This window comes from Vanessa cardui, chromosome W (genome assembly GCF_905220365.1).
Source record: "Vanessa cardui chromosome W, ilVanCard2.1, whole genome shotgun sequence".
Taxonomy (NCBI): Eukaryota; Metazoa; Arthropoda; class Insecta; order Lepidoptera; family Nymphalidae; genus Vanessa; species Vanessa cardui.
Genome location: NC_061153.1, coordinates 9,725,999 through 9,753,192, shown reverse-complemented (window position 1 = coordinate 9,753,192; position 27,194 = coordinate 9,725,999). Strand labels below are relative to the sequence as shown.

The 27,194-nt window shown below is 39.2% G+C and overlaps 3 protein-coding genes across 3 annotated transcripts; 2 read left to right on the top strand and 1 right to left on the bottom strand.

Annotated features, from left to right (window-relative positions):
- The first annotated feature begins 13,746 nt into the window (after positions 1–13,746).
- LOC124542576 lies at positions 13,747–16,969 on the top strand. Its single transcript, XM_047120512.1, has 3 exons — positions 13,747–13,782; positions 14,425–15,709; positions 15,792–16,969. Exons 1-3 carry the CDS (start codon positions 13,747–13,749, stop codon positions 16,967–16,969), a joined length of 2,499 nt encoding a protein of 832 aa, XP_046976468.1.
- Positions 16,970–17,047: 78 nt separating this feature from the next.
- Positions 17,048–17,701, top strand: LOC124542575. Its single transcript, XM_047120511.1, has one exon. It carries the CDS (start codon positions 17,048–17,050, stop codon positions 17,699–17,701), a length of 654 nt encoding a protein of 217 aa, XP_046976467.1.
- A 1,171-nt stretch (positions 17,702–18,872) lies between these two features.
- LOC124542416 lies at positions 18,873–19,559 on the bottom strand (the record flags this gene model as incomplete). Its single annotated transcript, XM_047120368.1, has 1 exon — positions 18,873–19,559. A coding segment is annotated over one exon (687 nt), but the record flags the coding sequence as incomplete, so codon positions are not given.
- Between the last annotated feature and the right edge of the window lie 7,635 nt (positions 19,560–27,194).

The window sequence follows — 27,194 nt, the reverse complement described above, 5'->3', positions numbered from 1 at the left end:
ATATACAGGCTCGTAGATGCAAGGTTCGGGGTACGACTGATCGTAATAACTGTCATAGGCATAGTCGGGGTATTCATAATAGTCATAGCTATCAACTTCGTTCACATTCATCTCTCTAGAATTGAAGTAATTAGACGGGGGCGGATTTCCGTGTTTCGTCCAGTCATGTTCTGTCAGGGGCCTAGGCATAGGCTTAGGAACAAAATGGTTTACACCACTCATAGGCTTAGAGCCGTTATTAAGGGGCGTGTAACCTGGCTTTTGTTGAGGCACTCGGAACACGTTACTCTGTGGCCTATAGTTAGGCGGGGGTGCGCTGAACATTTGTTGGGTTCGCGAGGGACCGCGGTTAAAAGGCACTTGGGGTCTCCAAGCTTGCATTGGCCTTGGCGGTTGTGGCTGATAAAAAGGTTTCGATTGACCGGGCTGATTTAATAGATTTGGAAAAGTAAAAGGTCGCTGCGCAGGCAAATTAAATAACTTACCTTGAATATTATTAGGGTTAAAGGAAGACGTGGACTGCACAGCTCTGCGCTCCGGTAACTGGTCGTTACGCTGCTGTAGGTACAAGGTGTTAACTTCCTCATGAACAAACTCAAGAGCCTTTTCAATTTTCCCGGGTCGCATATACCTAATACATGAGCCTAATGGTTCTTTAAGACCCCGAACATATGCTTGTAGGGTTAACTTTTTGTATAGAGCGCGTTTTGCCTCGATAGTGGTAGGTATAGACTCGTGTAAAGTCACATACGTCATTATCGTACTGAATAAACTTTGACACTTCTCATAGAACTCTTGCGGTGTTAAATGTTTCTGAGTAAGCAAAGCCAAATCGTTGTATAAAGCGGTCTCATCTCGTTGGTCCGAGAAATTATTGATTAAAGCATTTCTTATACCCTGCCAGGTTTCAGGGATGCCGTTTGAATAAATTGTGCGTGCAGCATGTCCGGTAATTTTATTTAAAATGCCGTTTAATAAGGCTAAGTTGCTAAGCTCAAAACCTGGCTCCGCCCGAACAAATTGCGTAACCAGTTGGTCGCATAAATGAACAAAACGCGTGAGCACATTCGGGTTCCCGTCGAACTCGGGTAAAAGGCGTAAGGCCTTATAGACTTGATCTACCAAATCAACGCTCATTTTTGAAAATAAATTACACTCAAAAATTAAATTACTAGATTCTACCCTATCACTATTTTCTAAAATACTCTCTAAATTCCTATTCGCATCGATTTGCGAGATTCTGTTAATATTATTTGACCCAGAGGTCTGTGATTTACGTGGGTGAAAAATTTTGAAAAATTAATAGAACCACTGAGGAAATTAACAGTAGAAAAATACACTAAGGAAAATTAAAATAAAGGATAATTAAAGTATAGGAAGGAGAGCAACTCTAGTAAGATCTAGGTACTCACCAAATCTGCATTTCTCTGTGTATCGATATTCGGATACTCCTCCTTAGCCGCACACCCGTAGGTTCGTAGAATAGCCCTTCTCGGTGATCGATTCACTGAATTTACTGGACTATCCTACCGACTGCGCCAATTACGTTGGGTGCAACCGGAGGATCCAAAGAAAATGCAAATTAAATTTAAAATTAATGTATTGACTATGACTAAATTTAATTAATGCCAATTGGTCGATGTTTGTACCAAGAGTTGCGCTTCCACATTTTAGGCTTCGAAGGAAATTTTCGATTGACGTCAATGATTGACGTCAATGCTGCTTGTAGTTGCTGCGCTTGTAAAACGTGGAGTCTATGTAGGTCGTAGGTGCCGTGTGCATTAGGCAAGCATGCTGATGCAGCGTGCATGTCATGTGTAACAAGTGCTTGTAAATGTAGTGTTTTGTATATTTCTAGATTGCGAGTTAATTAATAAGTTGGATTTTAGTGTAGAGTTGGATTCATCTATATTAGTAATGTTGCTTTGTTCTCTTACTTGAAACTGTTCGTTTTCTGTGTCTTCTATTAGAATATGCATAAAACGTAATTCATCGGCTACTTGTTGTTTTATTAGAGTTAGTCTATCATCTTTTATATATTTGTAATTAAAAAAATATTAAATTTCTAACATAGGTTATCGGATGTCATCTGTCATTTGACTTTGACAATCATTTCTAAGGCTATGTTAATGCGTAATTTAAAAATACCGCTAAATTTGACATTTAAAATAAAAATGCACTTTTTATGCATTATGCGTTCCTGACCTAATTGTGATTTATTATCTTTATATTATCTTTGAGATGATCTTTGACATTTGTCTAAGACCTCCCTTTCCTTCCGCTTTTTAAGTCGTAATGTGACGCTAAATTATTTTCAAAGTTTTTGTAACTTTTATTTGGTTTAAATTATTGAATTTGTTGAAATTGATGAAAATTGAAGTTTTAAGGCACGATATGTCTTAATTTAAAGAATTGGAAGTAAATCCATGTCGGATTACAAAAATTAATTTGGATATTTGTCGCCTCGTGGTACATTTATACCTTATGAAAAATTAGGCATTTAAACTTTTTTTAAAATAATCTTTATGCATTGTTGTAACTTTATTTACACTTAATCCTAATAATTTATATTTGAATATTTTTTGGAGAAACTTTTAATTACATAAGTCTAACTAGTCTAGTCATCTAGTCTAACTTTAAAATATTTTTTGTCAACTTTGAAAAATTTACAATTTATAATATTGAATTAAATTTAGTGTATTTTAAATGGATGTAAACATCCAGGCGCCCGATTTTGTAACTCTTTAAATTTAAGACTTTACTATTGTTAAAATTATTTTTATATATTATTCTTTTGGAATAAATTAATTTATAACATAGATTTGCCTTTTCTGTAAATCTACTTGTAATGTTGAAGGGTTATTTAACTGACTTCCGAAGCACTTTGTTTCGAGGATTTGTTTAATTTAAAAACCTTGTCCAGCTCTACCGAATTTTTTGTTTGCCTCGAAGAAAATTAATATTTTTCAATTTTAATTTATTTTTAGCCAATTATACATTACAATTGGCCTCCCTTCAATTTTATATTACAACTGGCGCCCGAACAGGTACCTGAATTACAATTAAAGCTCTTGCAAAGCATTTAATATGTACTATGTATTTAAATATGTATAATTCTTGTTAGAATCATTTTGTACTAAATACTAATGTTAAGTATTTATGTAATTTGAATGCCAAGTTTATAACTTTTTTATGTTTTGAAGTAAAGCTTTTCGTTCCATTATCAATTCTATTCTAGGACATAACCATGACTGACAGAGATGAATTAACTCATAAACCATCTATTGATGATAGTGGTGACAAAAAATTAACTCCTAATATAATTAATGTAGAAGATTCTTAGATGTTAGAAACAAACATTTCTCAGGCGAAGCCTTCTGCTTCTAATGATTTAGTAGACTTGTCGGCAGACATGCCACAATTTTTTATTTAGCAACACTTTATCTATGAATAATAAACAACCTCAATACTATAAACGAGTAGATTTGTCTAAGTTTAAATATAAATTTAATGGTAAAACGTGCATACGTGAATTTTTGTTAACATTTGAAGAATACTGTTTGAGTTGAGATATTAGTGATGACCAAATATTGCCATCCTTTACTGAAGTAGTTACGGACATTGCTCTTAAGTAGTTTAGATCTATACGTAGTTCACTTAATTCTTGGAAACATCTTTAAGTAGAATTATTAAAGCATTTTGACAAACTAGATTTTGATTATCAACTTGAATACAATTTAAGAATTAGAAAACAAAAACAAACTGAAACTTTATCAGATTTTATTATTGAAATTGTAGATATGTCAAATAGACTAACTTATCCCTTATCTGAACTTACTATATTAGAAATATTGAAACATAACATGATGCCCAGCTACTCTATTCATTTGGTAGGTCGTTCAATAAATTCTATTGATGATTTAGTAAAACTTTCAAAACAGATTGATGAATTTCGAATATTAAATAATAAACATAGTTATAATAACTCAGATTTCGAGATTAAGCATATTAATTTAGTTCAAACATTAACTTGTTTAAAATGTAAAGAAATTGGACATACTTATAAAAAGTGTAAAAAAATTCCAGGCACTATATGTTTTAAATGTGGTAAATTAAATGTTATCACTAAATTTTTCAATAATTGTACCCTTTCAAAAAACGAGTAAGGTTTTGTCAGACACAGGTCCTTAATAAAGAATCAGTTGATTTGACAAATACTAAAATTTCTAGACCCAATGCTTCTGAAATTCGTGAAGACTTCTCTAATTAGTGTAATTATTGAAAATTATTTTTCTCTATGAATAAATTTGCTCCCATTTTGTTTACTAAAAATAGCGACACACGCCCATTTTTAAAATTTCAAGTTTGTGGTAAATCATTTACAGGTTTATTAGACAGTGGTGCTGATAAAAGCGTGCTAGGTTGTAATAGTCACTTGCAATTTCTCAATTTAGGATTCAAACTTAAGACTAGTAGTTATAAAGCTTGATCACAGCTCACAAGACGTTTTAGGTACTATAGATATTCCAATTACTTGTGACAATGTAACTCGCATTGTAGAATTCATGGTAGTTCCTTCACTAACTCCAGATATAATTCTAGATGGTATTATTCAACCTTCTAAATCTCCTTGGTGTTGAAATAAAACTAGCTATAACGGATTTGAATCGCGTATATTAATTATTTTTAACATCCCGACGTTTCGAGCACTTTACAGCGTTCGTGGTCACGGGTAGACTAAGGTGACATTTGTCTATATGAAGAACAAAGGAAATATTATTTACAACTACCGCCAACGATTTCTCAATTGGTATCTTGAGTAACGTTCCGGTTGCACGCAGAAGGCGCTGACTGTATCCTTGACATACGCCGCAGTGTGTCCTCGGAGGGGTGATAATATCCTTGCTATGTGTTGAGCCACCAAAACTGTATGGGTTACCTAAGATCCATAAAACTGGTGCTCCGCTGCGTCCTATGGTAAGCCAATTTGATACACCAACATATAGATTGGCTCAATTCTATAAATAAAAACATTCAATTTACTATGGAATTAGAGGCAAATAATTCTTTAGCTTTCCTTGACATCCTTATTATCAAGAATCCTGACAATACATTAAGTCACACAGTTTATAGGAAACCCACACACACCAACAAATACCTCAATGGTGACTCGCACCACCACCCTAGTCAGTTAGCTACCGTTGGCAAATCTTTGTTTCAGAGAGCCCACCATCTCTGCGATGCTGAACACCTAGAGGACGAGCTACGTCAGGTCAAGCTTGCACTCTACCAGAACAAGCTGCCCGTGCCTCGTCAGCATCGCAGAAGCCGTATCAAACCACCCACAGTTGAGCGACAACCTGCATTTCTACCATATGTGAAGGGAGTTACAGACAGGATTGGCAACATCTTGAAGCGAGCTTCGATTAAAACCGTTTACAAACCTCATAAGAAAGTGAGCCAGTTCTTGAGACCTATCAAGAGTAATATTCCTTTACAAACTGCGGGAGTATATAAACTCGAATGTGAGTGTGGTTTATCTTACATAGGCCAAACAAAGAGGAGAATCGGTACCAGGGTCAATGAACACATAGGAGATGTCAAAAATAGGCGTTCTTCAAAGTCTGCAGTCTGTGAACATGCTTTGGATTTACCTAACCATTTTATTCGATTCGATAAACCACAGATCCTCGCTAAAGAACACAGATTCAATTGATTTGTCTAAAGCTTTTTTGCAAATTCCTTTAGGAGCATCTTCCAGAGAGAAGACTGCTTTCGTAATTCCTGGAAAGGGATTATTCGAATTCGTTCGTATGCCCTTCGGTTTAACAAATGCTCCCGCTGAACTACAAAGATTAGTAGACAAATTTTTTGGTGTAGAATTCGATTCTAATGTTTTTGTATATTTAGATGATTTAATAGCTATCTCGAGTGATTTTTGACAAACTCATTTGACTCTTTTAAGTAAAATTTATCATAAATTAAAAGATGCTGGTTTAACTATTAATTTGAAAAAATGTGAATTTTGTAAAGAACGTCTATGTTATTTAGGCTACGTTGTCGATAGCAATGGTTTACATACAGATCCTTCTAAGTTGTCTATAATAGAAAATTTTCCTCGTCCTACAACCGTAAAACAAGTACATAGTTTTCTTGGTATGTGTTCTTATTATCATAGATTCATAGAAAAATTTGCTGATATTGCTACGCTTTAACTAATCTAACTCGCGGTAGTCGAAATAGTAAACGTGCCGTAGAATGGAAGTCAGATCGCGAAAACTCTTTTGTAAAACTTAAACAAGCAATATTAACAGCTCCTGTACTAATTTGTCCAGATTTTAACAAATCATTTTTCCTGCATTGTGATGCTAGCTCTTATGCTATTGGTAGTGTTTTATGTCAAAAAGATGATGAAGATAATCAACATCCGGTTGCATTTTATTCTAGAACATTTAATAAATGTGAAATTAATTATACTTAGTACTACTGAAAAAGAACTTCTTGCTATATTAGATTCTATCGAACAATTTAAACCGTATATTGAAGGTATGGAATTTACTGTGATAACAGATCATGCTAGTTTAAAGTGGTTATTACGCTTAAATAATCCAAGCGGACGCTTAGCGCGTTGGGCTGCTCGTATATCTCAATTTACTTTTAATATAATTCATAAAAAAGTTAATTTACATGTTGTACCTGATACTTTATCTCGTATTCAAATTAATGCTATTGATGTTCCTTCAGAAATAATTCATCCTGATATAGATATTGAAGATCCATGGTATAAAAATATATTTATAGGATGTCAAAAATTTCCCTTAAGATATAAAAATTATAGAGTTGAAAACAAAGTTCTTTATAGATTTTGTAAGCCCAAATTTCAATTACAAAGTAATTTAGCACGGAAAATTGTTATTCCAAAAGAAAGTGTAATAGATACTATTCGTAATAATCATGATTCATTAGATTCAAGGCACTTAGGTATTCATAAAACTTTAAATAAGTTAAAAATTCACTATTATTGGCCTAATATGTTTAAAGACGTAAAAGATTATATTTCAAATTGTGAAAATTGTAAAGCTTATAAGCACTCAAATGCTCCACCTTTTGGTATTATGACGAATCAAAAAATCGTTTCTCAACCTATGGTTATGCTATCTATTGATATAGTTGGTCCATTGCCAAAATCATGTTCTGGACACAGATATATTTGCACAGTATTAGATGTATTTTCTAAGTATTGTTGGTTAAATTCATTAAGTAATGCTCCCACAAAATCCATATGTAGATTTTTAGAAAAGGATATTTTTCTTAAATTTGGCTGTCCGAAAATCATAATTTGTAATAATGGTACTCAATTTACTTCTAAACATTTTGTACAATTTTTGAAAAGTTTTAATATTAGTAAAATATTTTATAACATATTATATACACCTCAGAATAATCCAGTTGAACGTTATCATAAAACGGTAGAAACTTGCAGCTTAAAAATGGAAAAGCCCCTGGAGAGGACGGCGTTACTAAAGAGCTATTAAAAGCGGGAGGTAAACCGGTACTTAGGCAACTTCAGACGCTTTTTAACTCTGTCCTCTTCGAAGGGAGAACTCCGGAGGCGTGGAGTAGGAGTGGTCGTCCTGTTCTTCAAAAAGGGAGACAAAACCCTGCTGAAGAACTATCGTCCCATATCCCTACTGAGCCACGTCTATAAGCTGTTTTCAAGAGTGATCACGAACCGTCTTGCGCAAAGATTCGACGAATTCCAACCCCCGGAGCAGGCCGGGTTTCGGACCGGATACGGCACCATAGACCACATCCATACAGTGCGGCAGATTATACAGAAGTCCCATGAGTATAATCGGCCCCTGTGTCTTGCATTCGTGGACTATGAGAAGGCCTTTGACTCGGTTGAAATCTGGGCTGTTCTGGAGTCCCTGCAGCGTTGTCAAGTTGATTGGCGATACATCCAAGTGATGAGATGTCTCTAGGAAGCTGCCACCATGTCCGTCCGAGTACAGAATCAGCAAACGAATCCCATACCATTGCATCGAGGAGTGAGACAAGGGGACGTTATTTCCCCCAAATTGTTCACTAATGCAATGGAGGATATGTTCAAGACGCTGAACTGGAAAGGACGTGGCATTAACATCAATGGCGAATACATCTCTCACTTGAGATTCGCAGACGACATCGTCATCGTGGCAGAAACGCTGCAGGACCTACAACAAATGCTGAACGAGCTGGCTGATTCTTCTATGCGTATCGGCCTACGGATGAACTTGGATAAAACCAAGATCATGTTCAATGAACATGTTCTACCGGAACCGACTACGATAAACGGTACCGTCCTCGAAGTTGTTCAAAAATATGTCTACCTCTAGGTAGAAACAACCTTGAGGACGAGGTGAATAGAAGAATTCAGCTGGGTTGGGCAGCGTTTGGGAAGTTACGTCGAATCTTAACATCGTCGATCCCACAGTGCCTTAAGACGAAAGCCTTCAATCAGTGCGTCCTACCCGTCATGACATACGGAGCCGAAACGTGGACACTCACGACAAGGCTGGTCCACCAGCTTAAAGTCGCTCAGCGTGCTATGGAAAGGGCTATGCTCGGCGTTTCTTTGAGGGATCGCATCAGAAATGAGGTGATCCGTCAAAGAACCAAAGTCATCGACATAGCCCACCGGATTAGTAAGCTGAAGTGGCAGTGGGCTGGTCATATTTGTCGTAGAACCGACAACCGTTGGGGAAAACGTGTTCTAGAGTGGAGACCGCGTCTCGGCAAACGTAGTGTAGGACGTCCTCAGGCACGGTGGAGTGACGATATACGCAAGGCGGCAGGCAGGAGCTGGATGCGAGTAGCCGGAGAAAGACCACAGTGGCGTGCACTGGGAGAGGCCTATGTCCAGCAGTGGACAAAAATAGGCTGTTGATGATGATGATGATGATGATGATGATCAATTAGCTTTGAATAGCAGTATTAATTGAGCTACTGAATTTACTCCCAATTTTCTTATGTTTGGTCGTGAAGTCATAATTGATGCTTCTTTACATCGTTTCAGTAATTCATTTACAAATACGAAAGTAAGGATATTAAAATTCATAGTTTAAACCGAATAAAATGACAAAACCTATGCCCTCTTACTTAAATATTATACATCAAAATATACAGGGCATAGGTGGCAAAGATCATGAAATAGAATTATTTTCAGAAAATTACAAAACTCATGTATTTTGTTTCACAGAGCATTGGATTAAAAGTTTTGACATATTTAATATCCCAAACTTTAAATTGTCAAGTACATTCGTAAGAGGGAATGCTATTCGCCGTGGCTCATTAATATTAGTACGGAATGATATCATTTGTAAATCTCGAAAAGATATTGTGGCTCTCTCTGTCGAACGTACTATCGAATTATCCTGCGTGGAATTTCCGCAGTACATTGTAGTATGCGTGTACCGGCCCCCATCGGGAGATTTTGGCTTATTTGAGACCACAATGGAGGATATTCTTAAAAAGATAAGCGAAAGTAATAAATATATAATTGTATGTGGCGACTTTAACGTAGACTTATTAAAAGCTACTTCGCTGAGTGTTCGATTAGTCACATTTTTTAGGTCATTTAATTTAACGCACCGAGTTAATGAACCAACACGAATAACCAACGATACTTCTACGTGTATTGACAATGTGTTTTGTGACTGTGAAATATATGAATTTTCAATTATAAATAATTTAACTTCTGATCACTGTGGTCAGAAGTTTTCTTTAGAACACAAAGAAATTATTCATTCAAAAAAATAATGTACAGGCCAATAACGGCTCATAAAGTAAACTGTTTTAAAGATATTGTGGCGTGTAAATTAGCTTATTTAGATCTAACGACACAAGATCCCAATGAACTTTATAATTCATTTTTTGAATTAATATTAATAGAATTTAATAAAATATTCAAAATGAAATCATTTTATAATAATACAAAATTGAAGTTTAGTGACTGGGCTACTATTGGTATATATAAAAGTAGAAATAAATTAAACGACCTATATGGTATGAAGCAGTGGAATCAAAACGAAGCCTTTCTAGGATATGTCAATAAATATTCCAAAATATTTAAAACAGTATGTATTTATGCTAAGTATTTATACATAAAGAACAAAATTTTAACTTCCGATAATAGAATAAAGGCCACTTGGGACATTATTGGAAGTGTTAGTGGAAAACCTAAAAAGGAAAGTATACCTATCAAATTAAACACAGGCAGTAAATACGCAAATTCTGATTTGGAAGTTGCAAATTTATTTGAAATATTTTTTGATAACATACCTAATAAAATAACATCTCATTTAAAATCATCTACATTAGATGCAGCTAGATTATTAAATAAGCATGTTTCTAAATGCGTTATTGATTTTTCTTTTGAAACAGTTTCTGCAATAGATGTTATAAAAGTATTTAAAACACTCAATATTAAAAAAAACTGACGACGTATGGGGCATTTCGGTAAAATTCATAAATAACATCATACACGATATTGCTCCGTATATAGCAGTAATTTTTAACAAGAGTTTGGACACGGGTTCATTTCCTGACTTGTTAAAATGTAGTAAAGTCTTACCACTTTTTAAGAATGGAAATAGGAGCTATCCCAGTAATTACAGGCCTATTTCAATACTCCCATCTTTAAGTAAAATTTTCGAAAAAATGATTTTAAATCAACTTCTTATCCATTTTGGTACAAATAAAATTTTTCATAGTGAGCAATTTGGTTTTACAAGAGGTCGATCAACAACTGATGCGGGAATTGCGCTTCTTAAGCATATTTACGATGCTTGGGAGAAATCACAGAATGCTATTGGAGTATTCTGTGATTTATCTAAAGCATTTGATTGTGTAGAACACGAGACGCTTCTTTATAAGCTCAAATATTACGGCGTTAAAGGTAGGGCTATTGATCTCATTGCTTCATATTTAAGTCAAAAAATCCAGCAAGTTTTCATTAATGGAATAAAGTCTACTGGATCTACGCTAAAAATGGGTGTTCCACAATGTTCAATTTTGGGTCCCTTTCTATTTCTAGTATACTCAAAAAACAAAATGTGTAGTTTTTACCCTACCCAATGTTAGAAAGCAAAATTATAATATATCTTTAAACGGTGGCCCGCTTGATGTAGCCGATACTACCGTGTTCTTGGGAATAGAATTGGATTCCAGCCTTCAGTGGAGTCCCCATTTGTCGTCCCTAACAGGGAGACTCAGCTCCGCAGCATACGCGGTTAGAAAAGTTAGACAAGTAACTGATATTGATACCGCTCGTTTAGTTTATTTTGGTTATTTTCACAGTATTATGTCATATGGCATATTACTTTGGGGTAACGCTGCAGACATTGAATCTGTCTTTATTTTACAAAAGAGAGCAATTCGGTTTATTTATAATCTTGGAGCTAGAGACTCTCTTCGGGATGTTTTTAACAGAGTAGGAATACTCACTGTTGCGTCGCAATATATTTACAACAATATCATGTATGTTCACAGTAACATTGATCACTTTGATAAAATCAGTGATAATCATTGTATTAGGTTGGGGAAAAAGTCTTTTCGCATATAGTATGTATGAACTTGTAATAAAATCTCTTTGGCTATACCATTTCTATCTGGCTGGTTTTGGTATCATTAAAAAGTTTTAATTTTAAAGAAGGCACTTCCAAATTCAAATTAGGAATTTGTGTGATTTTCATTTGTTTTTGTTGTTGTTAAAATGAGTGAATCTAAAGAAGAAATTCGATACATTTTAAAATTTTAGTATAAAAAAGGTAAAAATTCAACTCAAGCCGCGAAAAAAATTTGTGATGTTTATGGACCTAATGCAGTATCTGCGAGAGTAGCGCAAGTTTGGTTTAAGCGTTTTCAAGCCGGAAATTTTGATATCAAAGATGCATCTCGCTTTGGTCGCCCTGTTACGGACAAAATTGATGCCATTTTTGAAAAAGTGGAGCAAGATCGGCATATTAGTAGTTACGATGTAGCTAAAGAACTGGCAATTGACCACAAAACGGTTTTGACTCATTTGAATAAAGCTGGGTACACAAAAAAGCTCGATATATGGGTGCCTCATGAACTCACTGAAAGAAACCTAATGAACCGTGTACTCATTTGTGATTCTTTATTACGACGTAATGAAACCGAACCATTTTTGAAGAAGCTGATAACTGGTGATGAAAAGTGGATCACATACGACAAGAACATGCGAAAAAGATCGTGGTCAAAGGCCGGTCAAGCTTCACAGACTGTGGCAAAACCCGGATTAACTCGCAACAAGGTAATGCTGTGTGTATGGTGGGATTGGAAGGGCATCATTCATTATGAGCTGTTACCGCCCGGCAAGACCATCGATTCAGAACTGTATTGCGAACAATTGATGAGATTGAAGCAAGAAATTGAGAGAAAGCGGCCAGAATTGATCAACAGAAGGGGTGTGGTTTTTCACCATGACAACGCTAGACCTCACACATCTTTAGCCACTCAACAAAAATTAGGAGAGTTTGGCTGGGAGGTATTAATGCATCCGCCGTATAGTCCTGACCTTGCACCTTCAGATTTTCATCTGTTTCGGTCTCTGTAGAATTCCTTAGGCAGTGTCAGGTTAACATCACGAGAGGACTGCCAAAACCACTTGTCGCAGTTTTTCGATCAGAAGCCCCAAAATTTTTACAGCAATGGGATCATGTCACTACCAACAAGATGGCAAAAAGTTATGGAACAAAATGGCACCTACATACTTTAGTCAAATGTAAATAAACTATAAAAAAAACTTTTTGAATTTTCATATAAAATACGAAGAAACTTTTTCCCCAACCTATTATATGCACTAGAAGTAAGGATAAGCTTATAACGCCAAGTTTCCGACTCCGCAAAGTCAATAAATCTTTCTTGGGGCAAGGTATCCATTTCTATAATAAAATTCCACAGACATTTTTAACTTTGCCGTCTCATAAATTCAAATCGTTTATAAAAAATACATTGATGAAAAAGGCGTATTATTCGATACAAGATTTTGTAGATGATAAAAAAGCGTGGAATTAATACCTGTTGACTTCCAGGCAGGATATATTAATTTAATAATTGTATTAACTTAAAAATTAACTAACATGACTGTATTTTTTTAAATGTTGAAAAAGAGTAACTACTGAGTTTCTTGCCGGTTCTTCTCTGTAGAATCTACTTTCCGAACCGGTGGTAGCTTCACTTAATTGTTAAATGACGATTCAAAAGTGCTTGTAAAAGCCCACTTGAATAAAGTATACTTTGATTTTGATTTTTGATTTTTTTGAAATTTAAATGAACTCGAATTTGGTAATCGTCGAACTTATGCCCAAAGTTTAGATTCCTTAAGTTCAATTTTTGATTTAGTAACCAAATCTTTATTTAAAGCCTATAAAAAGAATGCTTTATATTATAATAAAGGAACGAAAGTCATTTCCTATGAGTTAGGTGATGTAGTTTGGAGAAGAAATTTCATCTTGTCTAATGCTTCTCAATATTTTTCGGCTAAACTTGCTCCTAAGTTTATCAAATCTGAAATAGTAGAGAAGATTTCTAATAATGTTTATGTATTAAAAGATTTAGAGAATGGTACTGTTGGTTGTTGTCATATTAAAGATATTATTAAAATATAGTTTTGGATTAATTCTAAAATAATTTGTAGATTTATATTTGGATTTGGAATAAAAAGGGCTTTGTTAGAGAAGAATGAGCGAGAAGTATGACAGAGTTAGCCCTGAACTTGTGAGTAGATTGAGTGATAGGATTCCTATTTGAATATCCTTTCTACAAATGTATTTTACTAAAGTATACTTAGGACATTTTAGATTCTCATTTAAATATTTCCAAATATTTCTTTTGACTCATAAGATCTTATACATTTTTTGTAATATTTTTTGAATATTTTTGTGTTTATACTTTTGTATATAACATTTTGTTTGTGTGGTTTGCACATAACATTTTTGATATTTGTGTAGAACCTTATTACATATTTTAGTAATAAGTTATTTTTGGTTGAAGTTTTATAGAAATAATCCTTCGTATTGGATTATTACCTATGACTTTAGTCCAGCTTGACTTTGTTTTGGATATTCCAATTTGGGGGTCAAAGTTGCTCACGTCCGTAGGTATCACCAATGACAGGTTTCATCCCTCATTACCCTACACGTGGCCCCTGGGTGGTGCTAATCGAGCAACATATTCTAGGTGGGAGGCTCCGGCCGTAGCTAGCATTACCACCCTGCAAACAAAGCCGCACCACCATAGCGATTTGTCAAGTGGCTTAATTCACATTGCCGCGCAGCATTTCGTGTTCCGGTGCGAAGTTTGCAGCAGCTTACCATGGGGGATTGGGTCTGTATAGTTGTGCTCTGCATTTGGTGACAGGTTCTGACCGTAGTCACAGTGACGCCGGGCGGCTCAATCTGGAGGGCAGCGGGATCCGAAGCACGGTGCACCGCTGGCCGACCGCAGTTAGTAGGGGGCCCAATTAGTAGGTTCGCCATCTACGAAAGGCTGCCCCGCCAACTTGCGAAAAATCCTGGGATGGTTTCCACCGTGCTGGTTGGCGACCAGAGAGAGGTCCCGGTGGCGATTTCCAGGGGGGCTCGGGCGTCCCCGCGGTCTCCAGTTGAGTCTACTATCTCCGTCTCTGCGGTAAAAGTCACGGTGTCCAAAATGCGGCACCTCGTACAACTTCCATTTCCCCATACTTATTCACGCCCACAATCAATGACTGATAAAAAAAGCAAGAAGAATGTTTCACAGCGGCTGCACCACCTCTCATTTTCAGTGCATCTCTCTAATATACGAGGTTTGCACTCCAATCTCTTTGCGGTCCACCACCACCTTGAGACCGCCATGCCGCACTTGCTCTTTCTCACGGAGACACAAATCACCAGTCCAGCGGATATAGCGTACTTACAGTATCCCGGATATTCTCTCGAGCACAACTTCAAACCTAGTGCTGGGGTCTGTATGTACGCCCGTAATGACGTCTGCTGCCGACGTCTCCGAAACTTGGAGGTGCCCGATTTTTCGGTAATGTGGTGCGTATCGGATACAGGTTTGGAGATTGAATACGCCTGCGTCTATAGGTCGCACAAAGGTGACCAGGAGACAACTCGGATGTTTGAGTATCTCAGCGCGACGGCTGATGCCGTCCAAAGTCGTTACCCGACTGCTCAAATGGTATTTCTGGGGGATTTCAACGCTCACCACCAAGAATGGCTGTTCCCATACCAGAACTCCGACCACGCCGGGAGAGAGGCGCTCAAATTCGCAATATCCCTAAACCTCTCTCAGCTGGTACATGAAGCAACTCGGGTACCGGACGTGGACGGTCATACACCTAATTGTCTGGACCTTCTGCTGACTACCGACCCTGACCGGTTTTCAGTGTCAGTTGCAGCTCCCTTGGGCACTTCTGATCATTGTGTGATCAGGTCGGTTTTCAACTTCCACCCTCTGGACTCCGGTCCCACTGGAACCAGACGGGTGTGGCGATACAAGTCGGCAGACTGGGACGAGATGCGACACTTTTTTGCATCCTACCCTTGGCGGCAGATATGCTTCTCTTCCACTGATCCGTCGAGCTGCGAACAAGCCATATCTGAAGTGATATGTCAGGCTATGGAGTTCTTTATTCCATATGCTGACGTATCACTGGATGGCAAGATCCCTAGGTGGTACAACGCTGAGTGTGCCACAGCTGAGGCCCGTAAAAACTCAGCGTTTTGTAGCGTGGGCAACAGACCGCACCACTAAAACTCCGGACATTGCGATTAAGAAGAGAGCCTTTAACTCTGCTGCCAAGTCCTACAAGAAGGTTCTCAAGAAGGCTCGTTTCAACCGAACTAGACGTCTTGGAGCCAAATTAGCTTCCTACACCCGTGGTAGTAAAGCATTCTGGTCTCTGTCCAAGTCGGTTGAAACAAACTTCTGTCGTCCATCGCTGCCTCCACTGCTGAAGCCTAACGGATCCTTGGCCTTTACGGCAACAGAAAAGGCTAACTTATTAGCGGCCCTGTTTGCCGAAAATTCGCGTCTCGATGCAGGAAGTGCCTCACCGCCAAATATACCACCCTGCGACTCAATGATGCCAGAGATACGAATTCGCCAAAGAGAGGTCCTAAAAATTCTGCGCACCTTGAACGTGAATAAGGCCAGTGGCCCTGATGGGATTCCAGCAATAGTCCTGAGGAATTGTGCACCTGAGTTGTCCCCTGTTTTAACACGCTTGTACCGCCTCTCTCTTAAATCCGCTCAAGTCCCTAAAGCCTGGAAGATTGCCAACGTACAACCAGTACCTAAGAAGAGTAGCCGTACCGACCCGGCCAACTACCGACCCATAGCAATCACCTGCATACTTTGCAAAGGTTTGGAGCGTGTATTGAATAACAAACTCCAGGCGTACCTCGAAGACAACGATCTCCTATCGGACCAGCAGTACGGCTTTCGTCGGAATCGATCAACAGGAGATCTCTTAGTGTATGCTACTCACATCTGGGGCGAGGCCATGGACAAGTATGGTGAAGCGCTAGCCGTTTCACTTGACGTGTCCAAGGCTTTCGACCGGGTCTGGCATGCGGGCCTTCTTAGCAAGCTTCCTAGCTACGGGATACCTGTTGGCCTTTGCAACTGGATATCAGATTTCCTGAGTGGACGATCGTTTCGAGTTGTCCTAGATGGCTTCTCGTCTGATCTAATGGCGATTAATGCCGGTGTTCCTCAGGGTTCAATTCTCTCCGCCACACTCTTCCTGCTGCATATAAACGATCTGCTGAAACCCGGTATCTTTGGGTACGCAGACGACAGCACTGTCACGGAGAGATACATATCCGGTCCCCGAGCTAGTGCAACAGAAACTCGAGAGCACAGGGAGGCCTTGGTAGAACGCATCAATTTGAGATTGGAAGAGGTTTCGAATTAGGGCGATGATAACAATGTCAAATTTAATCCTGCCAAGACTCAAGCGTGTTTGTTTTCTGCCAAGCGGAGTCCATTCCACATGACTCCGACTTTCCAGAATTTATCTGTTCCCATCACCGACAGTATTGAGCTTCTAGGAGTTACATTAACATCCAAACTCAACTTTGGACAATACATTGAATCCAAAGCTAAAACTGCTGGTAAAAAACTTAGCATCCTCAATAAGGTCAAACAGTACTTCACACCAGAACAGCTTCTGACTCTTTATCAAGCCCAAGTCAGATCGTGCATGGAGTACTGCAGCCATTTATGGGACGGCTCTGCTAAGTACCAACTTGATACTTTGGATTCAGTGGATCGTCGAGCTAGAAGACTCATTGGCGACCAGACACTGGTTACAAAACTCCAGACCTTAGAACATCGTCGTAAGGTTGCCTGTCTGTCGGTATTCTACAAGATATATTTCGGCGAGTGTGCTCAGGAACTATTTGATTTGGTTCCCCCATCACCTTTTTACAAAAGAACTGCGAGGCATCGAAAGGATCTTCACCCGAACTTGGTTGACGTTGACGTATTTAAGACATGTACGAAACGTTTTGCTTCCTCGTTTCTGATACGCACCGCCAAGGTCTGGAATACCCTCCCGACCTCCGTTTTCCCCACCACCTACAATATGGGTACCTTCAAGTCCCGAGTGAATAGGCACCTTCTAGGCAAGCGCGCTCCATCTTAGACTGTATCTCACTTTCCATCAGGTGTGATACAGTCAAGTGCTAGCCTATACATTTAAAAAAAAAGAAAAAGAATTTTCCAATAACATATTTTTGAAACAATTGTTGGTTATTTTGTTATGTGCTCGGAAAGCTGGTGGAGTTGAGCCGGTCACAGACATATTTTTTTTGGTAAGTTTGTTCTGTGCTCGGGACACTGGTGGTGTTGAGCCGGTCACAGACACCCATTTTTGGAAGTTTTATTTAACTGTGTTCGAAAAGCTGATGGTGTCGAGTCGGTCACAGTTAGAACTATTTTTTGTATGCTCTCGTGTTCGGAAAGTCGTATTGAGTTGCGTCGGCCACGTTAGTCATATCTTTTGTTTTTAATTGAAACCATTTTGAGGTTGGTGTTCTTGGTATGCCAATTAGTGTATATTCCGTAGACCCAACATTTTATTAAAAAAAATATATATATTTTCCATCTTTCGAGTAAGGTAATACTTTATATTTTCCTACTCTAAATGAAACAAGTTTTATTAGACAGCTCATTGCTTCCGAGTGAGGCTATATAGAGTCCTCATCTCCAAGGTTAAGTTGTTTGATAATTACTTATACTTATCACATTTTCTGAATAGAGTTAAGTTAGACAACTTTTTGCTTTCGAGTGAGACTATATTAGAGTTCTCATCTCTAGGGTACCGTTTAACGATTACTTTTGTTTAGAATTGTTTAGAAATAATTTTTGCTACAGTTTGATATGGTTTGTTGTTTTCCATATTTTTCTAACTTTTGTAGAGTTACTATATGTTAAGTCGCTCTAATGTTTTCATTGATAGAGTCTGTCTCTACCTCTTATGTAGAGTCGAATAAAAGAGTCTCTCAGGTTGAGCTCCTCTTTTATTTTTTGGTTGGGTTAATTTTGAAAAAGTAATAGAACCACTGAGGAAATTAACAGTAGAAAAATACACTAAGGAAAATTAAAATAAAGGATAATTAAAGTATAGGAAGGAGAGCAACTGTAGTAAGATCTAGGTACTCACCAAATCTGCATTTCTCTGTGTATCGATATTCGGATACTCCTCCTTAGCCGCACACCCGTAGGTTCGTAGAATAGCCCTTCTCGGTTTTTTTTATGGAATAGGTGGCAAACGAGCAGGAGGCTCACCTGATGGAAAGTGACTACCACCGCCCATGGACATCTGCAACACCAGGGGGCTTGCAGGTGCGTTGCCGGCCTTTGAGAAAGGAGTAGGCTCTTTTCTTGAAGGTTCCCATGTCGTATCGGTTCGGAAAAACCGCCGGCGAAAGCTGGTTCCACAGAGTGGTTGTGCGAGGCAGAAAATGTCTAAGAAATCGCGCTGTTGTGGATTTTCGGACATCAAGATGGTGCGGGTGAAACTTAGAATTTTGACGAGATGTCCGAAGGTGAAATTCAGCAGCCGGGATTAATCCGAACAATTCCTCGGAACATTCCCCGTGAAAAATTCGGTAGAAGATGCAGAGTGATCCAACATCTCTACGCAAAGCCAAAGGATCAAGGAGATCGGAAAGGGCTTGATCGTCGATAACTCGAGCCGCTCTACGTTGGATGCGGTCAAATGGAAGGAGCTGGTACTGGGAAGCACCCGCCCAGAGGTGAGAGCAGTACTCCATGTGAGGCCGAATTTGCGCCTTGTAAAGTTTTAGGCGATGGGCCGACGTGAAATACTGTCTCGCCTTGCTGAGCACACCGAGCTTCTTTGAAGCCAATTTGGCTTTGCTTTCCAATTGACCGCGGAACTGAACGAGGCTCGAAATATCAACGCCAAGTATTCCGATATTACCTGTAGCGGCTATCGGGATGTTCTCAAATCGTGGAGATACGACAAATGGTGTTTTTTTAGCGCGCAAACTTGCGTCTTTTTGGGGTTGAAATGGACTAAATTTAGCCGGCCCCAGTTCGAGACTTCGTTTAACGAAGACTCGATTTCAGACACAAGTTTGTTCCGGTTTTCTTCGACGTTTTCCCGAGAAATATTAGCGCGGCCGGTGTATAAGGTGTCAACGGTACTGTCGTCTGCATAGCAATGAATGTTCCCGATTTGCAACAAATCATTGATATGCAGAAGAAACAGAGTGGGTGATAGAACGCAGCCTTGTGGAACACCAGCATTGACGAATTTTAAGTCAGAGCATGCACCGTCGACAACGACCTTGATGCTCCGATCTGCCAAAAAGCTGGTAATCCAATTGCATAATTTCCCGGGAAGCCCATAGGAAGGAAGCTTCGAAAGAAGCGCTTTGTGCCATACACGATCGAAGGCCTTCGCTATGTCCAAGCTGGCTGCTAATGCCTCCCCCTTGCTCTCAACTGCTTCAGCCCACCTGTGAGTAAGGTAAACTAGAAGATCACCGCCTGAGCGACCCCGACGGAAACCGTACTGGCGGTCACTAATCAGCTGATTCTCCTCTAGGTACCGCAGGAGATGGCAGTTAATAAGGGACTCCATTATCTTGGAGAGCAAGGAGGTGATGGCTATAGGCCTATAATTGGACGGATCTGAGCGGTTGCCTTTTTTAGGGATCGGATGCACCAAAGCAGTCTTCCAGGAGTGCGGGACGACGCCTAATGCGTAGGATTGCCGGAAAAGACGCGTTAAGACCGGTGCCAACTCGGGAGCACATGTCCGTAGCACGATTGGAGGGATGCCATCGGGTCCACTCGACTTGTGAATGTCCAAGGAAAGAAGTGCTTTCCGAACTGCACTTTGCCGAAATTTAACCTCAGGCATCGTCGTATCACATCGCGGGATTGATGGTGGTGACTTTCCTTGGTCATCCAGAGTCGAGTTCGACGCGAAGAGAGACCCTAAAAGATCGGCCTTCTCCTTCGCGGTATGGGCCAATGACTCACCGTCCCTGTGCAAAGATGGAAAAGAAGGCTGACAGAAATTCCCTAGGACAGCCTTAGCGAGAGACCAGAACGCACGTGCTCCTGATGGGAAGCGCACCAGTCTCTCGCCAATTCTGCCAATGTACTTCGACTTCGCCTCAGCTATCACGTTTTTGAAGGACCTGGAGGCAGAGTTATATTCCTTTCTGAATGTGCTGATGTTTGTATCACGAGACGCCGATGCGTTAGCCCAGTCTTGGTAGCGTTCCCATTTTCGGCGTGAAGCCGTCTTACAGAGGCGACCAAACCAAGGCTGGGACTTGCCACCAATGGGCATCGCAGAATATGGGATGAAATGTTCCATACCCTGAAGCACCACATCGGCGATAGAGTCAGCAACAACGCTCGGATCATCCATCGAGAAACAAACTCGCCCCCATGGGTAAGATGCAAAGAAGGACCGCATCCCATCCCAATCTGCTGACTTGTAGTGCCACACGCGACGACAGCCCGCGAAACGAGGTCGTGAGTATCGTGTAACTGGCACTGTACTCCGGACGAGACAGTGGTCCGACGAGCCCAGAGGGGGATCGACGACAATCTTATAGCCGTCTGGATGCGAAGTCAGCAGAAGGTCCAACAGGGAAGGTGTATGATCCTGCACGTCCGGTATTCGCGTTGGCAAGGTGACCAGTTGTGTCAAATCATAAGCCAAAGCGAAGTCGAGAACAGATCTACCCGCATGATCAGTGGTGCGTGATCCAAGCCACTCTGTATGATAAGAATTGAAATCGCCCAGAATAATGATCTCTGCGGATGGAGTCTGCTGCAGCACGGAATCTGTAGCCAATTGGACGTGCTCAACTAGTTGGTCGGTTTCGGCATTACCGCTATGGGACCTATAAAGGCACGCGTAGATTCGCGGATGGTCGTCGCAGTCTACGCGCAGCCAGATAATTGATAGGTCCTGCCCTTCAAGGCTGCCGAGGCGTCGAGAGCAGATATCATCTCTGACGTAAACGCACACCCCAGCTCGTGGCACAAAAGTATGCTCCAATTTGTACCCGGGGTAAGAGAGAAAAGACGTATCGGCAGGAGAAGATATCTGGGTCTCGGTAAGAAAGAGCAAGGCCGGCTTCGCCATCTCAAGGTGAAGGTGAACGGCATTTAAGTTGGAGTTGAGTCCCCTTATGTTGCAGAAGTCCACAGCGAGTGTGGTAGGGGTTGCCTTATGATGCCTGCTCCGCTTGCCCCGAACAGTGGCGAGCGCAAAATTGCCCCCCCCCCAGAATTCGGAGAGCAGCCTGGGCATCCCTGCTCAGGTGGTGTACGTCCTGAGCATGGATGCCCAGAGAGGGATTCTCTACCGCAGTCGCTGATGGTACCCTCCTGGGGTAATGTCACCAAATTCTGCACAACCATGTTTTGGAGGGAGAGGGATCGGGCCTCCGGAACTCTCACTTACCGGACGAAACGCGGTAGCATAGCTACCACTTCACGCCGATTTTAAGTGAGAGAGTGGTACTTCCCCGGGCGTGCCGGCCCATTTGACTGCAACCGAGAGGTATGCAGTGTGGCACTACCACTTGCGAAAGTGATCGATTCACTGAATTTACTGGACTATCCTACCGACTGCGCCAATTACGTTGGGTGCAACCGGAGGATCCAAAGAAAATGCAAATTAAATTTAAAATTAATATATTGACTATGACTAAATTTAATTAATGCCAATTGGTCGATGTTTGTACCAAGAGTTGCGCTTCCACATTTTAGGCTTCGAAGGAAATTTTCGATTGACGTCAATGATTGACGTCAATGCTGCTTGTAGTTGCTGCGCTTGTAAAACGTGGAGTCTATGTAGGTCGTAGGTGCCGTGTGCATTAGGCAAGCATGCTGATGCAGCGTGCATGTCATGTGTAACAAGTGCTTGTAAATGTAGTGTTTTGTATATTTCTAGATTGCGAGTTAATTAACAAGTTGGATTTTAGTGTAGAATTGGATGCATCTATATTAGTAATGTTGCTTTGTTCTCTTACTTGAAACTGTTCGTTTTCTGTGTCTTCTATTAGAATATGCATAAAACGTAATTCATCGGCTACTTGTTGTTTTATTAGAGTTAGTCTATCATCTATTATATATTTGTTATTTATTATTATTTGTAACGTAATTGCGGCGCACGTTACATGTTTCATCCATTTTTAAATAATTACGTCAAAAAAAAATATTAAATTTCTGACATAGGTTATCGGATGTCATCTGTCATTTGACTTTGACAATCATTTCTAAGGCTATGTTAATGCGTAATTTGAAAATACCGCTAAATTTGACATTTAAAATAAAAATGCACTTTTTATGCATTATGCGTTCTTTTTTTTTTTTTTTTTTTTTTTTTTTTTTCTCGCTGGAAAAACGCATTACGCGCTTCCCCCACTTGATGGAAAGTGGGGGGGTGTGTGGGACTCCCCGGAGCCCTGGACGCCGAGTGCGCCCAAGTACGCCGGGCTTACCCACTAAAAAACCAGCGGTACCCTCTGCGTCTTTCGATGGACGCCACGGGATCGCTTACGCATGCTACCGTGACGCCCTGACGGTCGGCCCACCTATGCGGGCCTCTTACACCTAGGGGTGATTCCCGGGGTACTGGGACCCCCCTAGTCCCTGCGGCGCCTATTGAGGCGGTGGGAGAAGGTGCGCGTAGTGCCTTTTCCTCCTCCCCGGTCGTCTTCTGCGGAGCGAGTCAGCGGCGGCACTCTCTTCCCGCTCCCGCTCCGCGGCTTCCTTCTGCGACATGACACTTTCGCAGAAGGAGCGCATCTCCGACCAGCACATCTCGCTATCGAGCATGGCGTTGATGATGCTCGGCAGCGAAAGGTCTCCGCCCATAGTTGCCGCAAGGGTGCATTATGCGTTCCTGACCTAATTGTGATTTATTATCTTTATATTATCTTTGAGATGATCTTTGACATTTGTCTAAGACCACACTTTCCTTCCGCTTTTTAAGTCGTAATGTGACGCTAAATTATTTTCAAAGTTTTTGTAACTTTTATTTGGTTTAAATTATTGAATTTGTTGAAATTGATGAAAATTGAAGTTTTAAGGCACGATATGTCTTAATTTAAAGAATTGGAAGTAAATCCATGTCGGATTACAAAAATTAATTTGGATATTTGTCGCCTCGTGGTAAGTCGAAAAACTTTCTTCGAAATTTGAATTTATTTCAATTGTTCTGTTCCGTAACAACGATTGTGGTTCTTTAAAGGGAATCTTTAGAATATTTCCCATGATGCATTTTGTTAATTTTTGGAAAATAACCGGGATTGACCGGGTAAGTTGTTTGGATTATTAAAGTGAAACTATAGATTTTCGAAATTCGGTGTTAGGTTATAATTAGAATTGTTTCTCTATTTGCAGTTATTTTCAATGGTCATTTTCAACAGTTATTTTCAATAGTTAGTTTCTACAATTATTTTCAAGGGTTACTTTTCGAACTTTTATGTTCGAAGTTTATTTTCTACAACTGTATTCTCGTGGATTATTCCTTGAATTATCTTCGAGTGGATTATTTTCAACGATTTTCGAAGAACTTTTGAACTTTGTTTCTTTGGATATTTTGAAGATTTGGATAGAAGCTTTCCTAGAGATTAAATTTTTCGAAACCGTAAAGGAAGTGAAAACTTTATAGCATTTATTTAACTTCTGGATTTCGGTATGTAATTTTTACATATTTATTTTTACCGCAAATTTGTAACTGCGTGGGATTTAATTAAACATTTATACCTTATGAGAAATGTGGCATTCAAACTTTTTTTTAAATAATCTTTATACATTGTTGTAACTTTATTTACACTTAATCCTAATAATTTTAATTTGAATATTTTTTGGAGAAACTTTTAATTACATAACATAGTCTAACTTTAAAATATTTTTTGTCAACTTTGAAAAATTTACAATTTATAATATTGAATTAAATTTAGTGTATTTTAAATGGATGTAAACATCCAGGCGCCCGATTTTGTTACTCTTTAAATTTAAGACTTTACTATTGTTAAAATTATTTTTATATATTATTCTTTTGGAATAAATTAATTTATAACATAGATTTGCCTTTTCTGTAAATCTACTTGTAATGTTGAAGGGTTATTTAACTGACTTCCGGAGCACTTTCTTTCGAGGATTTGTTTAATTTAAAAACCTTGTTCAGCCCTACCGAATTTTTAGTTTGCCTCGAAGAAAATTAATATTTTTCAATTTAAATTTATTTTTAGCCAATTATACATTACAATTGGCCTCCCTTCAATTTTATATTACATATTATTATTATTATATTGTTATTTTACTTTTCTCTCTTATGAGGTAACTGAATCCTACCCACGCGGGTAGGCCGTAAATCCGCCAAGCGCTAGTAGGAGCTAAGTAATGGTATAAGCAGCTGAGATGGATGAAGTCGTAAGGAACTTGCGAGTGAGGCGGCAAGTGTTAAGGATTACTGCCTTTTGGAGTAAATCATTAGTGTGATGAGGAATGTGTAATATATCAAGACTACGTCGTAGGCTTTTGGGTACGACACCAGTTGTGAGATGACTATGGGAACAATATGAATGGTGTCTGCACGCCACTAACGCTTCAGTTCTATAGCTAAATCTTGATATTTACTGAGCTTTTCCGAAATTGTCGCTTTTATGTTGTGAGTGTTAGGGATAGCTATGTCAATAAGGTAAACAGTTTTGTTAGTTTTGTCATGTAGTGTGATATCGGGTCTATTGAAATGTACTGTTTTTTCTGTGATTATGGTTCTATCCCAATATATCCTGTACCTGCTATTTTCTAGTATGGTGTCGGGTTTGTGTTTATAGTATCTTCTTATTTATAAAATTATGTTTATGTGCAAGGTGTTGGTGTATAATGGCGCTTACTTGATCGTGTCGATGTTTATAATCAGTTTGCGCTCGGCAGGCAGAAGTTATGTGTTGAATTGTTTCAGGATTAGAATGACAGTGTCGGCATGTATCTGATTGAAGATTAGGGGCGCGTATTATATGCTTCTCGTAGTTCCGGGTGTCCATAACTTGATCCTGGATCGCTAACATAAAAGCCTCCGTTTCAGGAAACAGTTCACCACGCCTCAGCCAAGCGTCGGACGCTGCTTTGTCAACATATGATTGCTGTAAATCGTGGCGGTGTCTTCCATAAAGGGATTTCTGTCTCCATAGAGCGGTTTTTTCGTTGATGTCAATAATCCGTTCGTTTTTTTGAGGGTATCGGTCATTAAGGTTTAGTGGGGTAAGGCGTTTGTCTGCGAGCGTTACTGTTTCATGTAGTGTAGAATATTCTGAGCGTTGATGGAAGTAGTGTCTCAAGGATGTAATTTGTTTGTTATGCAGATTGACTATATCTATTAAGCCTCGTCCGCCTTCACCTCTGGGAAGAGTCATTCTTTGAACACAAGGTCTAGGGTGATGTTTTCGGTGGGCAGTTAGAGTAGTATTAACGATACGTTGAAGGTTTTGGAGCTCACATTGGGACCAGTTAATTATACCGAAAGAATATGTAAGTACCGCGATTGCGTAACTATTGATTGCTTTAAATAAATTATGGGAATTGAGTTGAGATTGGAAAAGAATATTAAGACGATGTTTGAATTTAGTTTTAAGGCTATTTTTTGTTTCTTTTTGGTCAATTTTCCGAGCTTGTTGAAAGCCTAAGTATTTATAAGTAGATTCTTCATCTAAAGTTTCAATAATATTTCCTGACTCTAAAATGTAGCTGTTTGAGACGATTTTTCCATTTTTGACAGAAAATGTCTTACATTTATTTATCCCAAATTTCATGTGTATGTCGCTTGAAAAAGTTTGTGTGGTGTCTGCAAGGTGATGTAGTGATTGTATTGTGTCGCTGTATAACTTAATGTCATCCATGTACATAAGGTGTGTGAGAGTGGTGTATTTGTGTGGAGTGTTAATAATGTAGCCGAGATTAGATTTGTGGAGCATATGGGAGAGAGGGTTTAACGCAAGACAAAACCATAGTGGGCTAAAGGCGTCACCTTGGAAGATTCCTCGTCGTATTAAGATGTCAGGTGTATCTGTATTAGCATGTCCCGTGATTTTAAGGGTTGTTTTCCAGTTCTGCATTGAGTTTTCAAGGAAATAAATAAGTTGTGGGTGAATTTTATAGTGTTGTAATACATAAAGAAGCCAGCTATGTGGTATGGAGTCAAAAGCTTTCCTATAATCTATATACATGGTGTTAATATTTTTTTTCTTAGAAGTAGCATGTTTCATCGTAACTGAGTCTATTATTAGTTGTTCTTTGCAGCCTTGTCTACCCTTTCGGCATCCTTTTTGTTTTTCAGTAAGAATATTGTTAGCGGCAATGTGTACGTGTAGGATTTCAGTAATACATCCTGTAAGTATTTTGTAAATGGTTTGCAGGCAAGTAATAGGACGATATTTAGCAGGATTTTGATGGTCGGTGTCTTTTGGTATCATAAAGGTAAGGCCCTGTGTAACAAAGTTTGGCATTGTATTTGGAGTTTGAATAAAATCGTTGATCTGTTTGTGTAGTAATGAATGGACTGATGTAAACTTTTTATACCAATAATTGTGTACATTGTCGCTGCCAGGTGATTCCCAGTTGTGCGC

Bases quoted from the DNA above. Each gene is read 5' to 3' on its own strand.
- LOC124542576 (XM_047120512.1), top strand. From the start codon at position 13,747: ATGAGCGAGAAGTATGACAGAGTTAGCCCTGAACTT. The intron at 13,783-14,424 runs GTGAGTAGATTG...ATTTGGTGACAG, and splicing joins ACAGAGTTAGCCCTGAACTT to GTTCTGACCGTAGTCACAGT. The intron at 15,710-15,791 runs GCAAGATCCCTA...CGTGGGCAACAG, and splicing joins TGCTGACGTATCACTGGATG to ACCGCACCACTAAAACTCCG.
- LOC124542575 (XM_047120511.1), top strand. From the start codon at position 17,048: ATGACTCCGACTTTCCAGAATTTATCTGTTCCCATCACCGACAGTATT.